Below are 20986 nucleotides of genomic sequence, written 5' to 3'. Positions count from 1 at the left end.
TTGAGGCTCCTTCAGCACTACCTCCTGGATCCCTCTATCTGCATGGGGCTGAAATGCAACAAAAAAAAATTCTAAAGCAACCCCTTTAAAAAAACTAAAATAGGCTTTGCAAGCAAAAACATTAAAAGTAAACAAACTAAAAACTGTTTCCTCCACATCATAAAAGCTACATGTAGCTTGGAATCCCGTGAAAGTCCTCCATTCATTTTGAACAAACATATTACTTCACTTTCCACCCCACCAGCATCCACAGCCAAATGACCACAAGCCGCCATTTCTGCCACATCCAGTGGGATGCCACCACCACGTATTTCCCTCCCCTTGTTTGTCAGCATTTCACAGAGATTGCTCACTCTAGGACACTCTACTCCACTCCTCCATCATTCCCAACACCTTCCCTGAAATCGCTGAAGATGCAATACCTGCCCATTTACATTCTCCCTTGTCTCGCTTCCAAGAGCCCAGACACACCTTCCAGGTGAAGAAGCAATGTACCTGTGCTTTAGTCAATCTAGTTGACTTTATTCGTTGCTCACAATTTTGTCTCCCCATTGCAGTGGAGACCACATGCTGACTGCATGACTGCTATGCGGAACACCTATGTTCTGCATGCAAAAACAACCACGAGCTTCCAATTGCCTGCCACTTTAACACACCACTGTGTTCCTGGCCAAGATCTCTGTCTCAGGCTTGCTACAGAACTCCAGTGAAGCTCAGCACAAATTGGAAGAATAACACCTCACTTTTCACTTGGGGATCCTGCAGCCTTCAGGATTCAATATCAAGTTCAACAATTTTAGAACCTGAACAGCTTCTTGTGTCCTTTATCGACTCCCACACCTCAGGCCCTTTCATGAGATCGGCTACTTTCAGCACAGCCAACCCATTTTCACCTTTGTATGGTCCCTATTGTCAGTTTTCTTTTCTCCCCGGCAGACTATCATCCATCCCTTTGTCATTCTCTCTCTCTGGGCTCTACCTCTGGCTAATTGTTAATCATTACTCCACACCACATCTTCAGCATATATGTTACTTTCTCTTGCTACTATCAGTTCTGAAGAAACATCGCTGGACTCCCCCCTCACCTCCATCCAAGGCCCCAAACGATCTTTTCACATCTGGAAGAGATTTTCCTGCACATCCAAACATTTCATTCACTGTGTCTGTTGCTCTGGATGTGGTCTCCTCTACATTGGGGAGACAGGACGGCAACTTGCAGAATGTTTCAGGGAAAATCTCTGGGGAACACACACCAAACAACCCCGCTACCCTGTGGCTGACCACTTCAACTGATTCCTGATGATGGGATTATGCCGAAACATAGAGTCTCCTGTTCGTTGGATGCTGCCTGACCTGCTGTGCTTTTCCAGCACCACACTCTTAGCCCCCATTTTAACTCTCCCTCCCATTCTGCCAAAGACATGGAAGTCCTGGGCCACCTGACACCTGGAGGAAGAACACCTCATCTTCTGCCTTGGTACGCTCCAACTACACAGCTTCAACATCGATTTCACCAGTTTCCTGATCTCCCCTCCCCACACCTCATCCCAGATCCAACCCTCCAAATCATTACTGCCCAGTCCTTCTTCCTTCCCACCTATCCATTCCACCCTCCCTCATGACCTATCACTGTCACTGTATACCTGCCTCTACCAATACTCTTCCCAGTTACCTTCCCTCCATCCTATTTAGCACCCCCCACCCACCATTCCTGACGAAGGGCTCGTGCCTTAAACATTCACTCTCCTCCTCCTCGGACACTTACTGACCAGCTGTGCCTTTCTGGGGTCATATTTTTCAACTCTTTCTCTCTGCAAGTGCTGCCATAACTGCTGAGTTTCTCCAGCAATTTGTTTTTGTTACATTATTACACATCTGGGGCAGGTCAGGCTTAAACTCAGATCTTCACCTGACCTTCTGGTCCAGAGAATCTACCACAGCAGGTCTGTAATCCTCCTCTCTGTTCTTTTAAATGTCAAGCTAACAGATGGTTTATCAGTCCCTCATACAGCACTGCAACAGAAACACCACTAAATCGTTAACAAAGACTTACAAAAGGTGAATGGAAACTTAAGCAAAAAAAAATTGTTTGGGATGATGATATACTCCAGCACCTGCAGTGCCCACTAGTATATAATGTTATTGAGTCTTTGGGCCCATTTAAGTAGCAGTGATGGGGATAAATCACTCCTGACTTCTAATAATGAGGCACTTGATTTACATAATATGTAGTTTATTGTATGATACACTGAGTTACTTTGACCAATTAGACGTAATTATAAAGACTTATTAAAAGCCAGTGATGACATATCTGGACCAATTGAGAGATCATGTTTAGTTGTTTTTCTCCTCCCAAAAAGGAGCTTGATACAGCTTCAACATCAACTCTTTCAGAACCATCAAGTTGTACAACATTACCTTACATAACTGGAGACGAACACTTTAAGAAAGAGAAGCAACACAAACTGGAAGATATTGTTACTACATGACTGCATATCCTAGCAAAGACGTTAGTGAAAAGCTGAAAAGGAGCCCCTGAAAATAAAATCAAAACATAGTCCAAGAAAGTCTCAATACAGGAAGTTCCAAAATAAAGTAATCTCAGATACAAGCATTCATTGAAAGTACCCCAAAACATGGAGTCAAATTTAATCAATTTGCCACCTGTGTAATCACCTTCTCAACATAGTTTTTAAATCCATCCTCCTGGCACCGTCAAATCCTTTGATTGATACTTATAAAAGGAAGCAATAAGCTGCTTTGAAGGACATTCTCAATTAAATTGATAACATTTCTTGATTATGAAACTCCTTCCAGTTTCACTGTCCAACCATCTTCTGAGGGGAGAGCGAACATGGAAACAGAGGACAGAAATACAAGAATGCCTTTTGGTGAAGAAGCCTTCCATTTCAGGGGTGTTGGGATTCCCAGCATTGTCACCTAGAGAGACAACACAAGGACATAAAACACGAAAACTAACAATACACCAAGCCTGTTGCTTCCTCAGACTAGTACAATTCATTTGGTACAAGTTATCTTACCCAGCATTAACAAGTTGAATTCAGGCCCAGGAGTGGGGGTACAAAATGGTGCTAATCACCAGAGTCCATACTTTCAGGTGGAGCCAAGTCTCAGGCAGCAACACCTCTTGCTTACAAACAAATACACGTGGCCTTAACAAAATCAAAAATCAGCCAGGCTGCATTCTTGGTGTTGTGGTTTGCATCTGGTCTTGGCTGTTCTCCCATACAAGGATCACCCTACTTAAGGTTTCCAAATGCTGTTTTCAGAGCACATTCTCCCTTATGGTCAAAGAAATATTTTAACCTGAGCTTAGTGGAATGAAGATAAGGTAAGGTGTGTGAGACTTTACATTTCTTATTTCCCTGTATGATTTTTCCCAGATTCTGGACATGATTTAACATTGTTTTAGTTGCATTCATACAGGACAGATAACTACTCCTCTGCCCTCAGTTTAACATAAAACTGTTCTCCCTCACTAACTGAATGCTGCACACTTGAAGGATATGAGCGGATGGAGAGGCAAGAATAAGGGACCATGAAACAGGAGAAGCACCATGGCCATGCTTGAATTGGAAATCTCTTCCATGAATGGATCTATCAAATCTTATTCATCTGTAATGATTGCACTGCAAAACTGTACTAAGCATAAAAATGTTAGAAGAACTAGAGGTGGAGGCAGAAAGGAATTTGTTGAATTACTGAAACCTGGTTAAAAGCAATGTGAATGAACATGGAAGAAAAAAGTGCTTTACATGACCTTTGGCTATCTTAAAGTGCTTTTTACAACCAATGTTTTTTTTAAAAAAGGTGTACTTACTCCTGTAAAGTGGGAAATACAGCAGCCAAGTTACAATCAGCAATTCTCATTAACCAGTATGATGATGCTGAGATAATTTATTTTTTGTGATGTTGGTTGAGAGGTATATATTGGATAGGACTTTGACAATTACTCTTATATAAAATCTTTGGGGAATGAGACATCTGATGATATAATGCTCCCTCAGCACTGCTGCTGAAGTGTTCACCTTGTATTTTATGCTCAAAACTTGGAGTGGGATTTGAAACTGCAGCCTTGTGTTTCAGAGGCAAGTGTGGTACCAAGTAAATCACAGCCGATCTTCAGATTTGTTTATGCAGGCTTTAGAGATCATAGAGAAGAAAAGAAGGTCTATGGAATAGCATATACAACCAGGAAGCTTACAGAGATGAAAGAACTGGAAGTTACCATTTTTTTCAGGGTGGATCTGGAATACAGGAATAATGATACAAGGCACCCACAATAAAATGGAAGTGAAATGAAAATACCATGGCTGCTCTCATTAGGGAGAGGGATAAACTCGTGTTGACTTTATACAAAGGGTCAACACACCTCAAGCAAGCAGCAATGCCTTCATGGTGACCTCAACTAGCATAGGAATTGAACCCATACTGTTGATATTATAGAGAGGCACAGCAAGGAAACAGACCCTTTGGTCCAACTCGTCCATACCAACCAGATATCCTAACCTAATCTAGTCCTATTTGCCAGCACTTGGCCCATATCGCTCTAAACCCTTCCCATTCATATACCCATCCAGATGCTTTTCAAACATTGTAATTGTACCAGCCTCCACCACTTCCTCTGGCAGCTCATTCCATACACACACCACCCTCTGCATGAAAACATTGCTCCTAAGGTCCTTCTAAATTTCTCACCTCTCACCCTGAACCTATGCCCTCTAGTTCTGGACTTCAGCATCCCAGAGAAAAGACCTTGTCTATTTACCCAATTCATGCCTCTTATGATTTTATAAACCTCTATAAAGTCACCTCTCAACCTCCGACACGCCAGGGAAAACAGCCACAGCCTATTGAACTTTTCCCTGTAGCTCAAGTCCTCCAACCCTGGCAACATCCTTGCGAATCTTTTCTGAACCCTTTCAAGTTTCACAACGTGCTTCTGATAGAAGGGAGACCAGAATTGCACACAATATTCCAAAGGTGGCCCAACCAATGTCCTATACAGCCGCAACATGACCTCCCAACTCCTGTGCTCACTGCTCTGTTCAATAAAGGAAAGCATACCAAATGCCTTCTTCACTATCCTATCTACCTAAGACTCCACTTTCAAGGAATTCTGAACCTGCACTCCAAGGCTTCTTTGTTCAACAACACTTCTCAGGATATTCCCATTAAGTGTATAAGTCCTGCTCTGATTTGCCTTTCCAAAATGCAGCACCTTACATTTATCTAAATTAAACTCCATCTGCCACTCCTCAGCCCATTGGTCCATCTGACCAAGATCCCATTGTACTCTGAGGTAACCTTCTTCGCTGTTCACTACACCTCCAATTTTTGTGTCATCTGCAAACTTACTAACTAGACCGCCTATATTCACATTCATATCATTTATATAACTGTATTGTAGCCCACCATCCAGCCAACTGAGCTGACCGTACCTCCAATAAAATGGAGGTGGATGTACTGTCTCAAGAGGTCATAAAGATTAGTAATATAGCCTTTATTGTGATGATAGCAGATTTTAATCTTCCTAACAAAGATGGAACTTGAATGAAAAGGGATGTCACAGAAATTATCAGGAAATAGAAGTATATGTATAATTCAGAAATATACAGAAATGGAATAAGGAAAAATGCAAAAGAACTAGAAAATCAAACAATTAAAGGATAAGAAACAGAAAACAGGAGATGAATAGGAAAGAAAATACAATAGGCGATAGCAAACTATTCTTTAACCCTCTCTTTCTCTGATATAATTAAACAGATACTGGATCAGACAACAACAGCGGAAGGTAGGCATTTTGACTGAGGACAGAGGTAGCAGAATAATTAAACTATTCCTTTATAGTTTTTATTGCCAGTGCAAGATGGGTTTGAGGTATGGGCTAGGGAGCAGGGATAAAGCAAAGAGATATCCCTGCAGAAAATAATTAGGAGGGAGATTTCAGGCTGGAATACCCATTGTCTCAGAAGAGAAGGTAAAAACATTATTTTAAAAATTCTTAAAGTAAAATAAACTAAATATTTTGGTAGTTATAAGAAATGTGCAAATTCCAAAAGGCATGCAATCAGTTAACAAAATATTAGAAAGCTGGAGTTAACAGCAACATGTATTTATATGTAATATATGGCCCCAAGGTGTTTCAGAAGAGCATTATGAAGCAAGATTTCATGAGTCACTGAAGGATATGATGGGAGATGACTGAAAGCTTGACTAAAGACGAAGGTTTTAAGAATCATGATCAAGGAGAAAAAAAGAGTTAGAGAAATGGAGAGGTTTAGGAAGGGTATTTCAGAGCTTAGAGTCTTGAAGCTGAATTTACAGCCACCAATAGTGATGTAATTAATATTGGGGATATTAAAGAGGCCAAAATTGGAGGAATGAGATATCTGAGTTACGAGACTGATGGAGATGAAAGAATATGAAAGCAAAGTTTTAATAGTCAAGGTGTTTCTTAACCAAGGTCATTATAGAACACACTGGATGGCAGATGGATGGAATTTAATCACCATTCGCTATAAGCTATTGCCATCAACCAATGATTAAGACACTGAATAATTAGTGTGCCCAATGGCCTTGTGACTGCAGTAAACAACTGAAATAACTTAGAAATAAGATTGACACCTCATCAAATTCTGTAGACTATTGCTAATGAACTGTGTTTCCTTAATGTTTATTTCTCCACCCACAACACCTATGTTTGTCTGAATGGTGTGCATAGGAGTTTAAGAATGAGTTGGCCTAATAGGTCCATAGGACTATCAATAGTCATGGATAAGACTGTTGTCCAGAACCAGTCTCAAGAGTGTAGTGCTAGAAAAGCACAGCAGGTCAGGCAGCATCTGAGGAGCAGGAGAATCGATGATTCAGGCATTCCTAATGAAGGGCTTATGCCCGAATCGTCGATTCTCCTGCTCCTCAGATGCTGCCTGACCTGCTGCACTTTTCCAGCGCCACACTCTCCAGCATCTGCAGTCCTCACTTTCTCCCTGTTGTCCAGAACCAATTTGGTTCCAAAGGAGAGAATGGTGAACAAGTCAAATGAAGGCTAGAAAGCACACACAGGAAGAAAGAAACAAGTCTTAAGCACTTACTTTGGTGCTCGATGAGCTGATTGGAGATTCCAGTTTTAATGTATTATCAGTGGGCCACTTTATGAACATTGCATAAATGGACGATCCCTTACTAGTATACCTGGATGCAAAGGAACAACACAATAAGGTAAACACTAAACTAAAAGCAGAGGCAGAAAAAAATGAATTTTGAAAAAAGCAGAGTTGCCACATTTTAATATTTCTGCAAGTGTGGCCTGTCATCTGATTGATTTGTTGATTATACAATTCACAAGAAACTACCCAGAAAATGATGTCAGAACTTTTTAAGTTGACATTTTTTTGTTTCGCCTCTATTGACACTATAAATTGGTTTCAATAAATTATTTAGAATTCTATTAGATTCAGCTTTACACAATCATGCAATAACACTAAATATTTTTCAAAGTTACAGGCACTACTGAGCTCAAAATGTTGTTTTTCAGATCTTTAATGACAGAGTCTCATGGAAACATGACTTCTGAAACTGGGGCAGATACATCTGAACTTTGATACAATAGTGAGAAGTGAAATCTTAGTGAAACCATTGATGTCACATCACTTCCACCAAACTAGTGTTTTGCAATTGCACATAGATACAGCAACTACAGAACTCAACATTGTCATAGGTCGTCGTATAGGAAAATACAGGTCATTCTGGTATAACAGACTACAAGTTTGCTCGCTGAACTGGTGGATTTGTTCTCAGATGTTTCATCACCATGCTAACATTATCAGTGAGCCTCTGGTGAAGCATTGTATTCTGTTCTGCTGTCTATCCTGGTAGCTAACAGGATACATGAGCACCATAAGCCACCAAAAGACATGACCAACTATCACTGGTATCCATACACACAAGTGAAGAGGGATACCAGTTTGACTAGGACAATACATCCATCCTGAGACAGGCTAAACAAAGACGCTCACGGGAATTCCTCGAGGCCTGGCATTCAAACTGGAACTCCATTAACAAACATATAGATTTGGACCCCATTTACCAAGCTCTGAGAAACTGAACCAGAAATGATATCACCTACCACAACAAACCGAGACAGATAAATAGCAAGTGGGACAGAACACCTACTGATGATGTTACCTAGCATGGTGGTGAAACGTCGGAGAACAAATCCATCAGCTCAACGAGCAAACTTACTACCTGATCCACAACCTAAGCTACAAACCTTCTCCAAAATCTCAATTCTGGTGTAATATGTGTTTGTCAACACAAATAAGTTATACCGCGATTGACGAATTATGGGCGCTGTTTGGATAACGTGAACTTTCTACTGAATGGGTATAGCGATTTTCTGTCGCGATCTTCTACAATGTGACTTTCTATGCTGGTTTTCCTTAGAGTGATTTTTTTTAGCACGAGGAACACAACTGTCACATTAGAGCACCACACCCTGTAACAGGAATCACAATTGAAAGGTTTCCCTCTAAGGTTTTTCTTCTGTTTAATATCCACAATCTTAATGGCCCAGTCTGCATATCAGCAAAATCAAAGACATCCAAGTTATTTTCAGCTTCTTGCTTTGACTTTAAGCATAAACTAAGGTAACAGTGAAGAATGTGGAAATAGAGTGAAGGGAAGAAAAACAATTGTTTATATTTAACTCTAACAGGCATTACCATACAGCTGTAGAGTTCTCCTTCTGAACTCGCCATGGTTTTGATGCATATATTGCTTCACCATTAACACTTAGCCATTGTCCCAGGCCTTCCAATCTTTCCTGGAAAATTACAGGGATAGTACCATCTTTGGTAGGACCAATATTAAGCAACAAGTTTCCTCCATAAGAGACTGTTGTCAGCAAAGTCTGTCAGAGAAAGAACAGTGATGAGATGAAATAATTGTGTAATGCAGTCAATAAGACAAGCTCCCATTTTAATCCATGGCCTCAATCAACAGGCATGTACAATCTTTTTTTTAAAACTGTTCCACAGCACCTAGCAAAATCAGGGAAATTACTGTGTTACCATTGTCTACATCAACTCATTTTCTGCTGTAACAATAAGTCTAATTTCACATAGTTATCTTGATATAAAAGAATGACAATAATTTCCCATCAATTTGCAAAATCCCTTAAACATTTGACATAAATCGTGCCAAAACAAATACATCTCTTACACTCTTTTCTGTCCCTAAATTAGAAGGGATTTTTATTACAGACACAAGTGCTAATATGGAGCATCAATGATATATATACCACATAGGCTTCACAGCTGCACACAACATCAATGTATGTTCAATGCAGGATGTACGTTGGCAATCAAAAGCACCATTCCCAAACTTCAGGAAGATACAGGCCAACTGTAACATCTTAGCACAGACTGGATAACAAACTGTGACCCTTCCTCTTGTTCAAATGGTTTAGCTACTCAATAGGCTCACTCTTTAATACTCTTGTTGACAAGCCAAGATCGCAGCAGAACTCCAATGCACCCTCACTTGACTTTATTATCATTCTAGCGATGTTCATAATTGTTTAACAGAAGTACATACACTGATAATTGATGGCAAGTCCATCACTTCACTCAGATGCATATTTCTCCGATAACCCCATGATCTTCTGTCGATGGAGGTGCACATCTCCCATTTGTGGTTTTGTAGCTTGCCTGGGCTGTATTTGTCTGCGCAGTTGAAGAATCCACCATGTTTACAGGAACAGCCAGCTCCCCAGCGGTCATTGGTTACAACTGTATCCTAGCAACAAAGATAATAGAACAGATATTTACATAGCACCTTTCAAAAGCTTAAGGCATCATCAAGAGACTTCCATCCAGTGCAGTACCCTTGAAGTGTAATGACTGCTGAAATGTAAGAAAAATGACAGCTAATTGGTGCACAGCAAGCTTCTCAAAACAGCAACAAGATAACATTGAGATCGTCTGTCTTTTTAAATAATGTCGATGGAGAGATTGAGTTAAGAATTTTAGATCATGACTTCTGCCCCACATTTTGAATCGCAGCAGGTGCTGATTCTACTGTTCTCACTTACATGTCCTCCAGATGCACTTTGTCTCTTTACTTGTTTCATGACCATCTCTTTGTGCATGCACAATCATCTTTATTCATTTAATCTCTCCTGCCTTCTTCCACATAATCGGAAACTTTCCTTTATTGTATCTTTCTCCAGTCCTCCACCACCCAGTTTTCCTCCACTCTCCACCCTCCACACCCCCATCATTTCCTCTACCTTGCATAAAAACTCAGTATTCTGACAAAGGGTAATTGGCTTGTGATGTTAATTTGGTTTCTTTCTCCACAGATTTAAGGGCATGCAGGGGGTGGGAATGGAATCATCTGTTTGCACATCATAGTACCTTCTTTGTAAAATAGTGACCAGAGGTTACAGAGCTCGCAGAAGAATGGAATGAGAAAAAAAACATAGGTTGGCTTCATATCACTAAAATGTAAAATACCTGAGAAGGAAAATAAATGGATGCTGCAAGAGACCGAAAGATACAAAGTGAACATTTCTAATGTGGAGAAAACACCAAGTTAAAACAAAGGCACTGCACTAGATGACCAAGTTAGTTCAGATATAAAGACAATCAAAAGAGATAAGAAGGGCACTTAGCTCAAGAGATCATTTCAAATGGACAATTCACTCAACATAATACAAATTTAGGAAATCTCAGTTCATAACCCAGTTCACCCACAGCTGACCAAATTCAGCCACAAGGGACAGTGCTCACCTTACATTAATATTTGTCAGTGACCCATAATTTCAGCAAGGACTTGATGGGCTGGGGTTGAATATTTTACTTTTGTGACATAATGACTTCATTAAATGTACAGAAGATGGAGATTGTACTATACTTGGGAGAGGAATACTGGCCCTAGAATGGTCATGTTTAACATAAGTAGTAGCCAAGAATTCCCAGATCCAGAAGCAAATACCTAATTTCAAAATGGCTGAACAATGCTACAAAGATGATGAATACAAAACTATTCTGTTATGAAGTGTTTGCACAATAATATTCCACAATCTAACATTTAGTTAACGTGGTACAACTTTTTCTCACTCCTCTCATTTGATCTACTACTCAGGACAGATGCAAAATGAAGGCACAAACACTGCCAACTTCAGTCCAATGAGGGGAGAACAAACGAAATAAGATAATGGGACAGAGCAGTGTTGCTCAAAAGGGGAAACAGGACAATTTTAAAAAAGACTGTCCCAAATATGCTGTGAAAATAATCAATAAATTCCATTAAATAATCCAGATTCCAATGGTAATAACAAATTAAAATTAAAATAAATTAGAATCCGCCATAATGTTCTTGTGAATATTACAAAGTACCTTGACAGGGCTATCATTGTAAAGCCAGGCCAGAAATCCAGTGGAATTCCAGTAGGAATCTGGTGCTTCCCAGTCTCCATCTGACCAGATTATATCTGGTTTATATCTATCAGAAGAAGAAATTAAACAAAATTCCCAGTTATTTCCAGGGTGTAATTATGTAAACCATACCAATTTATCAGTGACAAAAGCAGTCTTCTTTAAAACTGGCTCTGAGCATTGTCCAAGTCCTTAACTAACTTTAAATGTAGTTTTTATATTTTGAGTTAAAAGATATACAAAAAACTTATTGTGTTTGTAATACAAGATTAGAGATTGGGTGTTTGTGTCATCATTTTGTGTCTAACCTGAACAGTAAAACTAACAAGAAAAAACTACACATTAGCCAGAATCCTGTGAAATATTATTGTACAAGCATCACATTTTGGATCTGAAATTATTCTGTTTTTTCAGTAGCAGTGATGCTTTCACCCACTAGATTCACATCACATACTTTACAGCCAAGTTTACTTAATGGGGGCAACACTGTGATCTTTCAATTGAGGTGATGCACTGAATAACTGTTGTCAATTTTAGAATGGATTCTGCCTGAAAAAACTGACCATAACTTAATATACTTTCTCACTCTCTGCTCATGATTTAAACAGATTTAAACAGATCATCACAGGATTTGAAGTACTTTTGGGTCTCCATAGTGAAAACAGTGAAGTGAATTAAATAAGCACAAAGTATTGACATTCACAGCAATCTCAGCATCCATAGGGGCTCGGTGCATGGACTTCCACGATAGAAGATGAGGATATCACTACCATGTAATCAGACTGTATGACTTTAAAGAAAACAAATAGGTAAGGTCTGGGGCCGATCTTGCAAATACATGGACCTGTGGGTGGCAAATCCCATATAACAAGAAGTGAGTGTACAATGTGTTGAGATGTTGCAAGAATCACCATATTCCATTACCTCATGACTAGATCATACAGTTCTGGCAATGTTTTATCCACAACAAATGTCTGGGTCTTGAATTTGTTCTTTTTGTCATACAAGTAAAGAGGATTAAACCACTCAAATAGAGAATGGTACACTCCATAATGTAAATTCCTGTTGCAAAAGAACAAGGTTAATATTAAATTTCAAAATGGACTATAACTTAGTTTTCAAAACTTTTACATATTAGATAAAAGTATCTAACAGTGTGAAATTAACAGTGTAACAACTATATTAGGTATAAATAACCACACATTCAATCTTCTTATTCTTTGGACAAGGTAGGTAAGACACGAGGCGTTAAAAACAAAACTGGGGCTCACAGAGCATTTGAGAATCTATGAGATTGCAAATAATTCAGGTATAGGAGAACAAGAGACACAGCAATAAGGGAACACTAAGTTAGAGTTGTACCTCAGATGCATTTGCTGAAATTGTATTGAGGGAGAAGATAAAGGCTGAGAAGGACAATATATTGAAGTAGTCAGTGATTGGGCTTTCAAGAGTCCTTTAATGACTTTCCATGATCTAGCCAGACCATCAACCCCAGAAGTGCGTTTCAAGACTCAGATTTAGCAAATAATAGCAATGAAACATTAACTTTTCTTAACAACACGTCACCTATTTTTGCTCTAACTGATGACATATAATGTTTGCATTAATTTGCCACTTGAAGTTTCAGATGTTGAAAATGGAAATATTAAACTTTTGGTAAGTTCCATTTCTGGTCCCAATATCACTATGGAGATACTCCAGCTGAATTTAGAAAATGAAACAGAAAGGAAGTGATATTGATTTTAGCAATTGATTTTATTGATTTTTAAAAATTTTCTTTGTCATTAAGGAAGTGACATTGATTTTAGCAATTGATTTTATTGATTTTTTTAACATTTTCTTTGACATTTCAGTAAATATAGAAAATACAAACAAAACAATCATAAAGGCTTCTTAAGGACTTTTGAATATTAGATTAGATTCCCTACAGTATGGGAACAGGCCCTTCGGCCCAACAAGTCCACACTGGTCCTCTAAAGAGTAACCCACCCAGACCCATTCATCCATGACTAATGCACCTATCACCTAACTTAGCATTGGCCAATTCACCTGGCTGGCACATTTTTGGATTGTGGGAGGAAACCACAGCACCCAGAGGGGACCCGTGCATACACAGGGAAAATGTGCAAACTCCACACAGCCTGTCATTCAAGGCAGGAATCGAACCCAGGTCCCTGGCGCTATGAGGCAGCAGTGCTAACCACTGCAGGGTTTTCCCACACAGGGATGTTTGTACATATTTTGGTCACTAAGGCTTTATTTACAATTTTTGAATTAAAGTTTTGTGAAATTATTATTGAACAGACACTGACCAGGGTTGGCACTATTCTGTTCATATTCTGTGTGTTTAGCTTGGGTTTTGATTGTCAATGTGTGTTCATGATATTGTAAAAATCCTGCAATTTGCACAAATTCATAAAATTAAATACAAACCATTTTCGGACAGCGACTGCTAGATCACCCACCAAATCTCTATGTGGACCAGTGTCAATGGAGTTCCAGTTCCAGGACACAGACGATCCCCAGTTTGTGAATCCTTCATGGTGTTTGGTCGTCAGAACCACATACCTGGGAAAAAACAATTACCAACCAGAAGGGAAAAAAAGCAGATAGAAATTGATACCAAAGTCCCTGACATTTTTTAAAAATTCATTCATAAAATGGTCAGTTGTCTATTCCTGATTGTCCAGAGGGCAGTTACAATGCTATGGCTCTGGAGTCACATATAGGCCAGTCCAGGTAAAGACAGCCCATTTTCTTTCTTAAAAATGATTATTGAGCCAGATTTTTCTTTCCTCCTGACAACTGACAACAGTTTCATAGTCATCGATAGACTCTTAATTCCAATTTTGTTGAATTAAATTTCACTTTCTGCCATGGTGGGATTCAAATGCAGGTCCCTAGAATATTACAAGGTTAATTAATAACCTTTGATTATATCACAGGGCCATCTTCAAATGGCAGCGAACAGGTCTGGATTATTTCAAAGCATAGTCAGCTTATGAGAAGCAGGGGTCTTAAAAGAATACTTTCCACAGATTGATGCTTTACCTTCTATTCAAATTGTGTGTTTGGCTTTTGACAGGTATTGTAAAAGATTTTCTTCTGACAATATTTTCTCTCAGAGCGTTTAAGTGACATTAAGAAACAGGGAAATACGTCCAAAGTGGTTCTGGTATTATAAATAAATTTATAATGCACAACAACAAATCTGCAGCAAGTATGCAGTAAATGAAAAGTTCTCATGTGATTTCAAAAGCTATCTTGGTCACTGAAACTGAATTTGCAAACACTGGATTAGTGGTGCTGGAAGAGCACAAGAATCCAACGAGCAGCGAAATCGACGTTTCGGGCAAAAGCCCTTCATCATGAATTTGCAAACAGTTGCAATGAAGGGGACTATGCTCATAGAATGTACCACACCATCAATGAGGATGTGAGAATAGATGACAATACTATTTGCCTACAATCCAATAAAGAATCAAAACAATTTTGCAAAGTGTCACAAATATTTTTCTGAGAAAACATCACAGATGTATGAACTTAGTAAAGAACATTGTGGGTACTGTGATAAGACGCAAAGCTTTGATTGATAGAACACTTCATTTTAATGATATATAAAAATGATGGATAAATGCACAATGTATTTACAAAGAAAATAATTTTATCCCCACAACAGGGGACAGGAGAAAAGAAATTTGGATTGTTGGTCTGCCAGAGGGTAAGGAAAGTGAGCAGCCGCTGGAATTTATTGAGGACTGGTTGCCGAAATTCCTTAATTTGGAAGCTAGAATGAGAAGCTTGAAAATTGAGAGGGCACACCAGGTCATGGTGCGGAGGTCAGGTCTGGGCCAACATCCTCGTCCTATCTTGGTGCGGTTTCATCACTGTAGAGAAAAGGAGAGAATCGTGGAAGCTTCCAGAATCCAGGGGAAGGATCTGAAGGCCCTAGTTTTCGAGGGCTCTAAGATCATGTTCTTCCAAGACTTCTCAGCGGCAGTGATCCGGAAAAGAAAATCCTATGACAGCGTCAAGAGAAGACTGAGGGAGCTTGGGATCCAGTACTGTCTGAGGTATCCAGCAGTGCTCAGATCACCTTAGATGGATCTGTACATCTTTTTGACGTGTCGGAGAAGGCAAGAAACGCTGTGGACAAATGAACTTAATATGAACAATTTAGTATGTACAAATAGTAGTGTTGTTTGGGTGTGTCTCTGATTTTCCTCAAAAAGAAAAGAAGGCCATTCGGGGCTTTCTTTCCCTATTTTTTTAAATTGGTAATAATCTGGTCTAAACTATGTTCGGGAAAGGTTGGAATGTGTACTTTCAATTCCTAAGTTAAGTCATACCAAAGGATGGGTGGAGTACTTCCCTTTATTTTCATTCAAAATTTCTTTGTTCACATTGTGATTTCATGGTGTATTTTCTTTCTTTTCTGCTAGTGTTTGCAGTGCAGCTCTAGCTGGGGAGGGGTGGGGGGGAGGAGGTGGTAATGGTTGGGATGGCTAAATTCCTAATTACAGGCAGTTTATGCCCGGTTCAGGTAGTTAAATGCCCTGGTTGCAGTATTGGCAGCGGGATGGGAAGTTGGGTCTGGGATGTGTAGATGCCCCGTTTGGGCAGGGGGTGAATTCCCCTATTCAGTGCCACAGTGCTTTATATGTTGGTTTGTTTTTTTCATTTTTGTTGTATATAATCTTTGGTAGCTTTATAGGTTTGTTAACTGGAGTGGGTTTAGTTTATGTAGTTTTTATGTTTGATGAATTTTCGGACAGTAACACTCAGCAATTTGTAATTTGAGTTCCTCCTCTCTAGAATCGAAATATTACTGCAGAAGGTTATGGCAATTTACTTGATTAAATGGTGTACTTGGTACATCAAGGGGAGTCATTCACCAATTAAGAGGAAGAAGGAATTCTCGAGTCTTAGAAAGGAAAAGAGGGATATTGCTTTATTATGGGACACACTTGGATGATAGGCAGCCTTTGAAACTACAACAGAATGGTTTTGATCGGGTTTACTTTTCATCTTTTAATACCAGAAGTAGGAGAGTGGCGATATTGGTTCAGAGGAATCTCCCATTTAAGTTACTCAAGTATGTTAAAGACATACACGGGAGATTTGTAATTCTCAAAGTCCTGATAAATGAGGAAGAATATGGTGTTTTAAATGTCTATTGCCCTCAGGCCCATCCCTTAAAATTTCTGATAGATCTCTAAATTGATCAGTCTCGAGTCCCGACATATCATTATAGGGGGAGATTTTAATTGTCTTATGGATCTCATGGTAGACAGGTTGCCCAAAAGCCCACTGATACCGTCTGTACAAACTAAACAATTCATGGATCTGTGTATGGAGTTAGGATTGGTGAATGTCTGGAGGCATCTCCACCCTACAGACAGGGATTTTATGTTTTTTACCAATCCACACAGATGTCACACCAGGATTTTTTTTTCTGACACACATGGCAACCCTGGACTTGGTACAATTGATAATATTACCATCTCCGATCACGCTCCAGTACACCTGTTGGTTAAGATTAAGGACACTGTAGTGGGCAGTAGGCACTGCCAAAGGATCCCTTTATCCTTAAGGATAATAAGTTTGTGGAGTACTTCTCTAAGGAATTTTGGCCATTCCTAGACATTAACTCAGGCGCGATTAGTAGCCCATCTGTCCTTTGGGAAACTGCTAAGGCCTATGCCAGGGGGTTAGTATTTCCTACTATGCCAGTAGGAAGCAGCAAAAGGGTGAGCAGCAGTGTCTCCTCGAAGGATGGTTGAAAGCAGCCAAGAAGGCTTACTTTGTCAGGCCCTCGTTGGCCAAGCTACAGAGGATTACGGCGCTGCGGTCTGCATTAAATTCTGTGCTCACACAGACAACAAAGAAGGAGCTTACTTTCACAAAACAAAGGTTATATGAGCATGGTGACAAGCCGGGCAAGTACCTAGACATATCTCACCAGGAAAAGGAGTATCCCTCAAGCCATTACGTTGATTAGACAAGGGTCTGGGAACCTAACATGTGATTCCAAAAAGATTAATGTGGTGTTCCAGAGATTTTACTCTGAATTATACCAATCTGAGGGTTGTGAGAAGGAGCAGGCCAAAATGGAGTCCTTTTTCAAGGATCTGGAGCTGCTGGGTGTGACCCCCGAACAAGAGTCCTTTCTCAATGTCCCCTTATCAGAGCAAGAGGTGCAGGAGGCAATGAAGCAGCTTCAGAGTGGAAAGATGCCGGTCCTATTGGACTTCCCAGCAAATTCTATAAGAAATTTGTAAACATATTGTCAGACCCGATGCTCAACATGTTCAATGACTTGTACAGTCATGATTGTCTCCTGCCATCTCTAAGAGAGGCCAATATTTAACTTATTCTTAAAAAAGGGAAGGTCCCGGAGAACTGTGCTTCTTACAGGCCTGTTTCACTCTTAAATGTGGACTTTAAAATCTTCTCCAAAACTCTTGCATTAAACCTGGAGATTGTGTTACCTTCTATTGATAAGAACACCAGACGGGCTTCATAAAGGGCCGCAGTTCCTTCAATAATATTAGGAGGCTGCTTAATGTAATTCAAGAGGAGTGGATGTCCTGGATGTTAGAAACTATCAACTGAGCTTGCTTTTATCTTATGTGAGTGATTGGGCTTGTGGGGACCCTTTTTCAATATGGTTAGATATTAAAACTTCTCAGGCAAGGTGCCCCCTTTCTAGCTTGCTGTTTTTGGACAAAATGAGGACAGTTAAGGAATATTGCCATAACCCAATAGTTATTAATACTGTTAAAGCATGGAGGGCAATTCAGAAGAGGAAAGGCAATATTGGCAACATATCCTTTTTTATACCTGTATGCCAGGCTTTCAAATGGGGATGATGGATTTAGGATTCAAACATTGGGCAGCTAGGGGTGTGTCTTGCATGGGTGATTTATTTGAGGGAGATGCAATGATGTCCTATGATCAGTTAGCATGGAAATAAAAGCTATCTAGCAGGGACCTCTTTCGTATTTTTCAAGATAGGGATTTTATTCAAAAAAGACTACACTTTTGACTGATCCCTACAAATCCGACATAGAGAGGAGGCTGCTCAGTGCTAAGAGTACACTTTCTGCCAGCACCTTAATCATCAACTGGGGGGGGGGGGCGGCCCCTCAGATGAGTTTGATTGATTCTGCAGGGTGTGGGAGAGCGAGCTAGGCATTGAGGTCTCCTCAAAAGCATGGGAAGATATTTGGGAAAACAGAAGAAAGATATCAATTTGCAATAGGACACATGCTTTACAGTTGGAGATTCTCCACAGGGGATCCACTTGGCTCCAGATCGTTTGTCAAAATTTAAAGCGGGGGTATCTTCAACACGTCCCAAGTGTAAAGTTGATACAGGCATGCTTACCCATTGTCTTTGGCCCTATGATAAGCTTCAAACATACTGGAGCATTGTGGCGGGTGCAATGGGGGGGATATTGGGTGTTAAGAGTGGAGAAGGACCTGCTACCTCTTCTTCTTGGCCTGCCCAGTGTGTTCCTTGTAGATGCGCATAAAAACAAACTTTTTAACATCCTCACTTTCTGCACAAGAAAGAATACCCTGTTAGGTTGGGTATCCGAAAATCCCTTGGGCCTGTTGGGTTGTTGTAAGATTGTTATGGAGCATATCCCCTTCAATTTTCTCACAAGAATGGTACAGCACAAAATTGAGAATTTCTATGAGACATGGTGGCCCTTTCTGGAATACCTGGACACAGAGTTGACCGCCACACTAATAAAGGCTTTTATATCACTGTAACAAATGGGCGTTATGAGTCCAATATCCAGGGAGGGGGTGCTGCGAACATATGAATAGGTGAAAATTAATGCTCTTGATATTCGAGAGTTAGTGTTTTTTTTAGCAGAGCTGAATTATTATTTATTAGTGTGTTGTTAGTTATTTAGTTAAGTAGTTGGGTTTTTTATATATATACATTTGTACATGAGGGTGGTTTGGGTTTTTAAATTTTTTGGTGTCCTTCCTTTGTATTGTTTTGTATTTGTTGTAATATTTTAAAAAATTCAATAAAAATATATTTAAAAACAAGAGATAGATAAGTTCTGATTGTCAAGGGGATCAAAAGTTACTGGGAAAAAACGCCAATTTGCTTTAGTTTTCACACCGCAGAAAGAAACTACGATGCCAGTGAAGAGAAACGGACTCGAAACGACGAAGACAATTCAAAAACTGCATACAACTGGGGCAATGTTGGCTGGAAGATTTACATTTGTTGGTATCATGTGACCGTGTGTCACATTACTCAATGTCGTAATTAGAATGTCACATGACCTACAAAGGTAACGTTGTGTCCCCAGTCCAACACTGGCACCTCCACATTATTACCAGCCAAAGTGGACGGTAGCACTGAAGTAGGCAGCAATAATGACCTTGCTGCTGTTAACCACATCCAGGGCAACTAAAAACAAAACTGCTGCTGGCGTTTCAACGCCTCACAAGCACATTTTATTTGGTTTGAAGTTGTGATTAATATCGACAATTCTCTAAAACTTCCCCAGTTAATATTCGATTCCCCACATTCACAACGTTTTCCAGGTTCTTCATGTTGTACTGTACCTGGCTCCGGATTTCTGAATCACCTTTGCCCACTGATCCGGATCGAAGAACTCTGCGGTAAATGCTGGGGCGAACTGACTGTATTTGAACCCCTCTGGGTAGTTCTCCTTCATAAAGTTCACATACTCGGGCCGGTGCACACCTTCCCAGTTCCACCAGAACCACTCGCTCCCGAAACTGGGCACGGAAAAGACGCCCCAGTGTATGAATATTCCAAATTTACTCTCATCGTACCAAGGGGGCAAAGGTCTGCTGTCCAGACTCTTCCAGGTCGGCTGGTAGCGGCGACTGTGAGCAACCCCTGGCCAGAAGATCCCTAAAACACAAATATAACTCACTAAAATCTGCAATCCCATCGTCTTCACGATAGATCTTCACCAAAGAAGCCTCACTTCTCTAATAAAGCGGAAATTGCCTCTCGCGTGATTTCACTCAATATAAACTTCGCTTACAATACGGCTGTAATAAACATTAAAGTTTTATAAGTAGGTTCCTCTTGTCTATTTCCAGGCTCCCAGTATAACTATAAAGCACCCCCACTCTTTGTTAGCGATGCTTAGCGTCATTGAATGTTTGCAACGAATTATGATCATCGGACAGAAATTAGCCTTAAAGATGAAACGTCTTTGTCGGTGAGTGAAGACATCTGTCGAAGTATCATTTTCACCCAAGATATCATTTCTAGGCGTCGCCGCGCTTTAGTCAACCTAACGTTAACTGTGTTGCATGCTTCATAAGCCCCAAAATAGATACCCTCATATACTCCCTCCTTCTCCAAATCCTTCCCCTTCCCAGTGGTTCTGGTGGAACTGGGAAGGTGTGCACCAGCCCGAGTATGTGCACTTTATGAAGGAGAACTACCCAGAGGGGTTCAAATACAGTCAGTTCGCCCCAGCATTTACCGCAGAGTTCTTCGATCCG

The 20986-nt window shown here is 40.1% G+C and overlaps 1 protein-coding gene across 1 annotated transcript; it reads right to left on the bottom strand.

Annotated features, from left to right (window-relative positions):
* Window positions 1-2204: 2204 nt before the first annotated feature.
* LOC140453621 (tissue alpha-L-fucosidase-like) lies at window positions 2205-20793 on the bottom strand. Its single transcript, XM_072548477.1, has 8 exons — window positions 20066-20793; window positions 13902-14036; window positions 12390-12527; window positions 11427-11532; window positions 9622-9822; window positions 8748-8935; window positions 7119-7218; window positions 2205-2940 (listed from the first exon to the last, which is right to left on the bottom strand). Exons 1-8 carry the CDS (start codon window positions 20419-20421, stop codon window positions 2800-2802), a joined length of 1365 nt encoding a protein of 454 aa, XP_072404578.1. The 5' UTR covers window positions 20422-20793; the 3' UTR covers window positions 2205-2799.
* Window positions 20794-20986: the final 193 nt, after the last annotated feature.

The sequence above is a fragment of the Chiloscyllium punctatum genome, chromosome 27 (genome assembly GCF_047496795.1).
Source record: "Chiloscyllium punctatum isolate Juve2018m chromosome 27, sChiPun1.3, whole genome shotgun sequence".
NCBI lineage: Eukaryota > Metazoa > Chordata > Chondrichthyes > Orectolobiformes > Hemiscylliidae > Chiloscyllium > Chiloscyllium punctatum.
The sequence above is the reverse complement of the archived record's forward strand: the minus strand, read 5'-3'. Positions and strand labels throughout refer to the sequence as shown.

What these genes read in the sequence shown, in the direction of transcription:
- LOC140453621 (XM_072548477.1), bottom strand. Translation starts at nt 20,421, where the DNA reads ATGGGATTGCAGATTTTAGTGAGTTATATTTGTGTTTTAGGGATCTTC. An exon ending in GCAGTCGCTGTCCGAAAATG is followed by an intron (nt 12,528 to 13,901) that starts GTTTGTATTTAA and finishes CTTTTGCAACAG; the next exon opens with GAATTTACATTATGGAGTGT. An exon ending in TCAGCTCATCGAGCACCAAA is followed by an intron (nt 2,941 to 7,118) that starts GTAAGTGCTTAA and finishes TTGTCTCTCTAG; the next exon opens with GTGACAATGCTGGGAATCCC.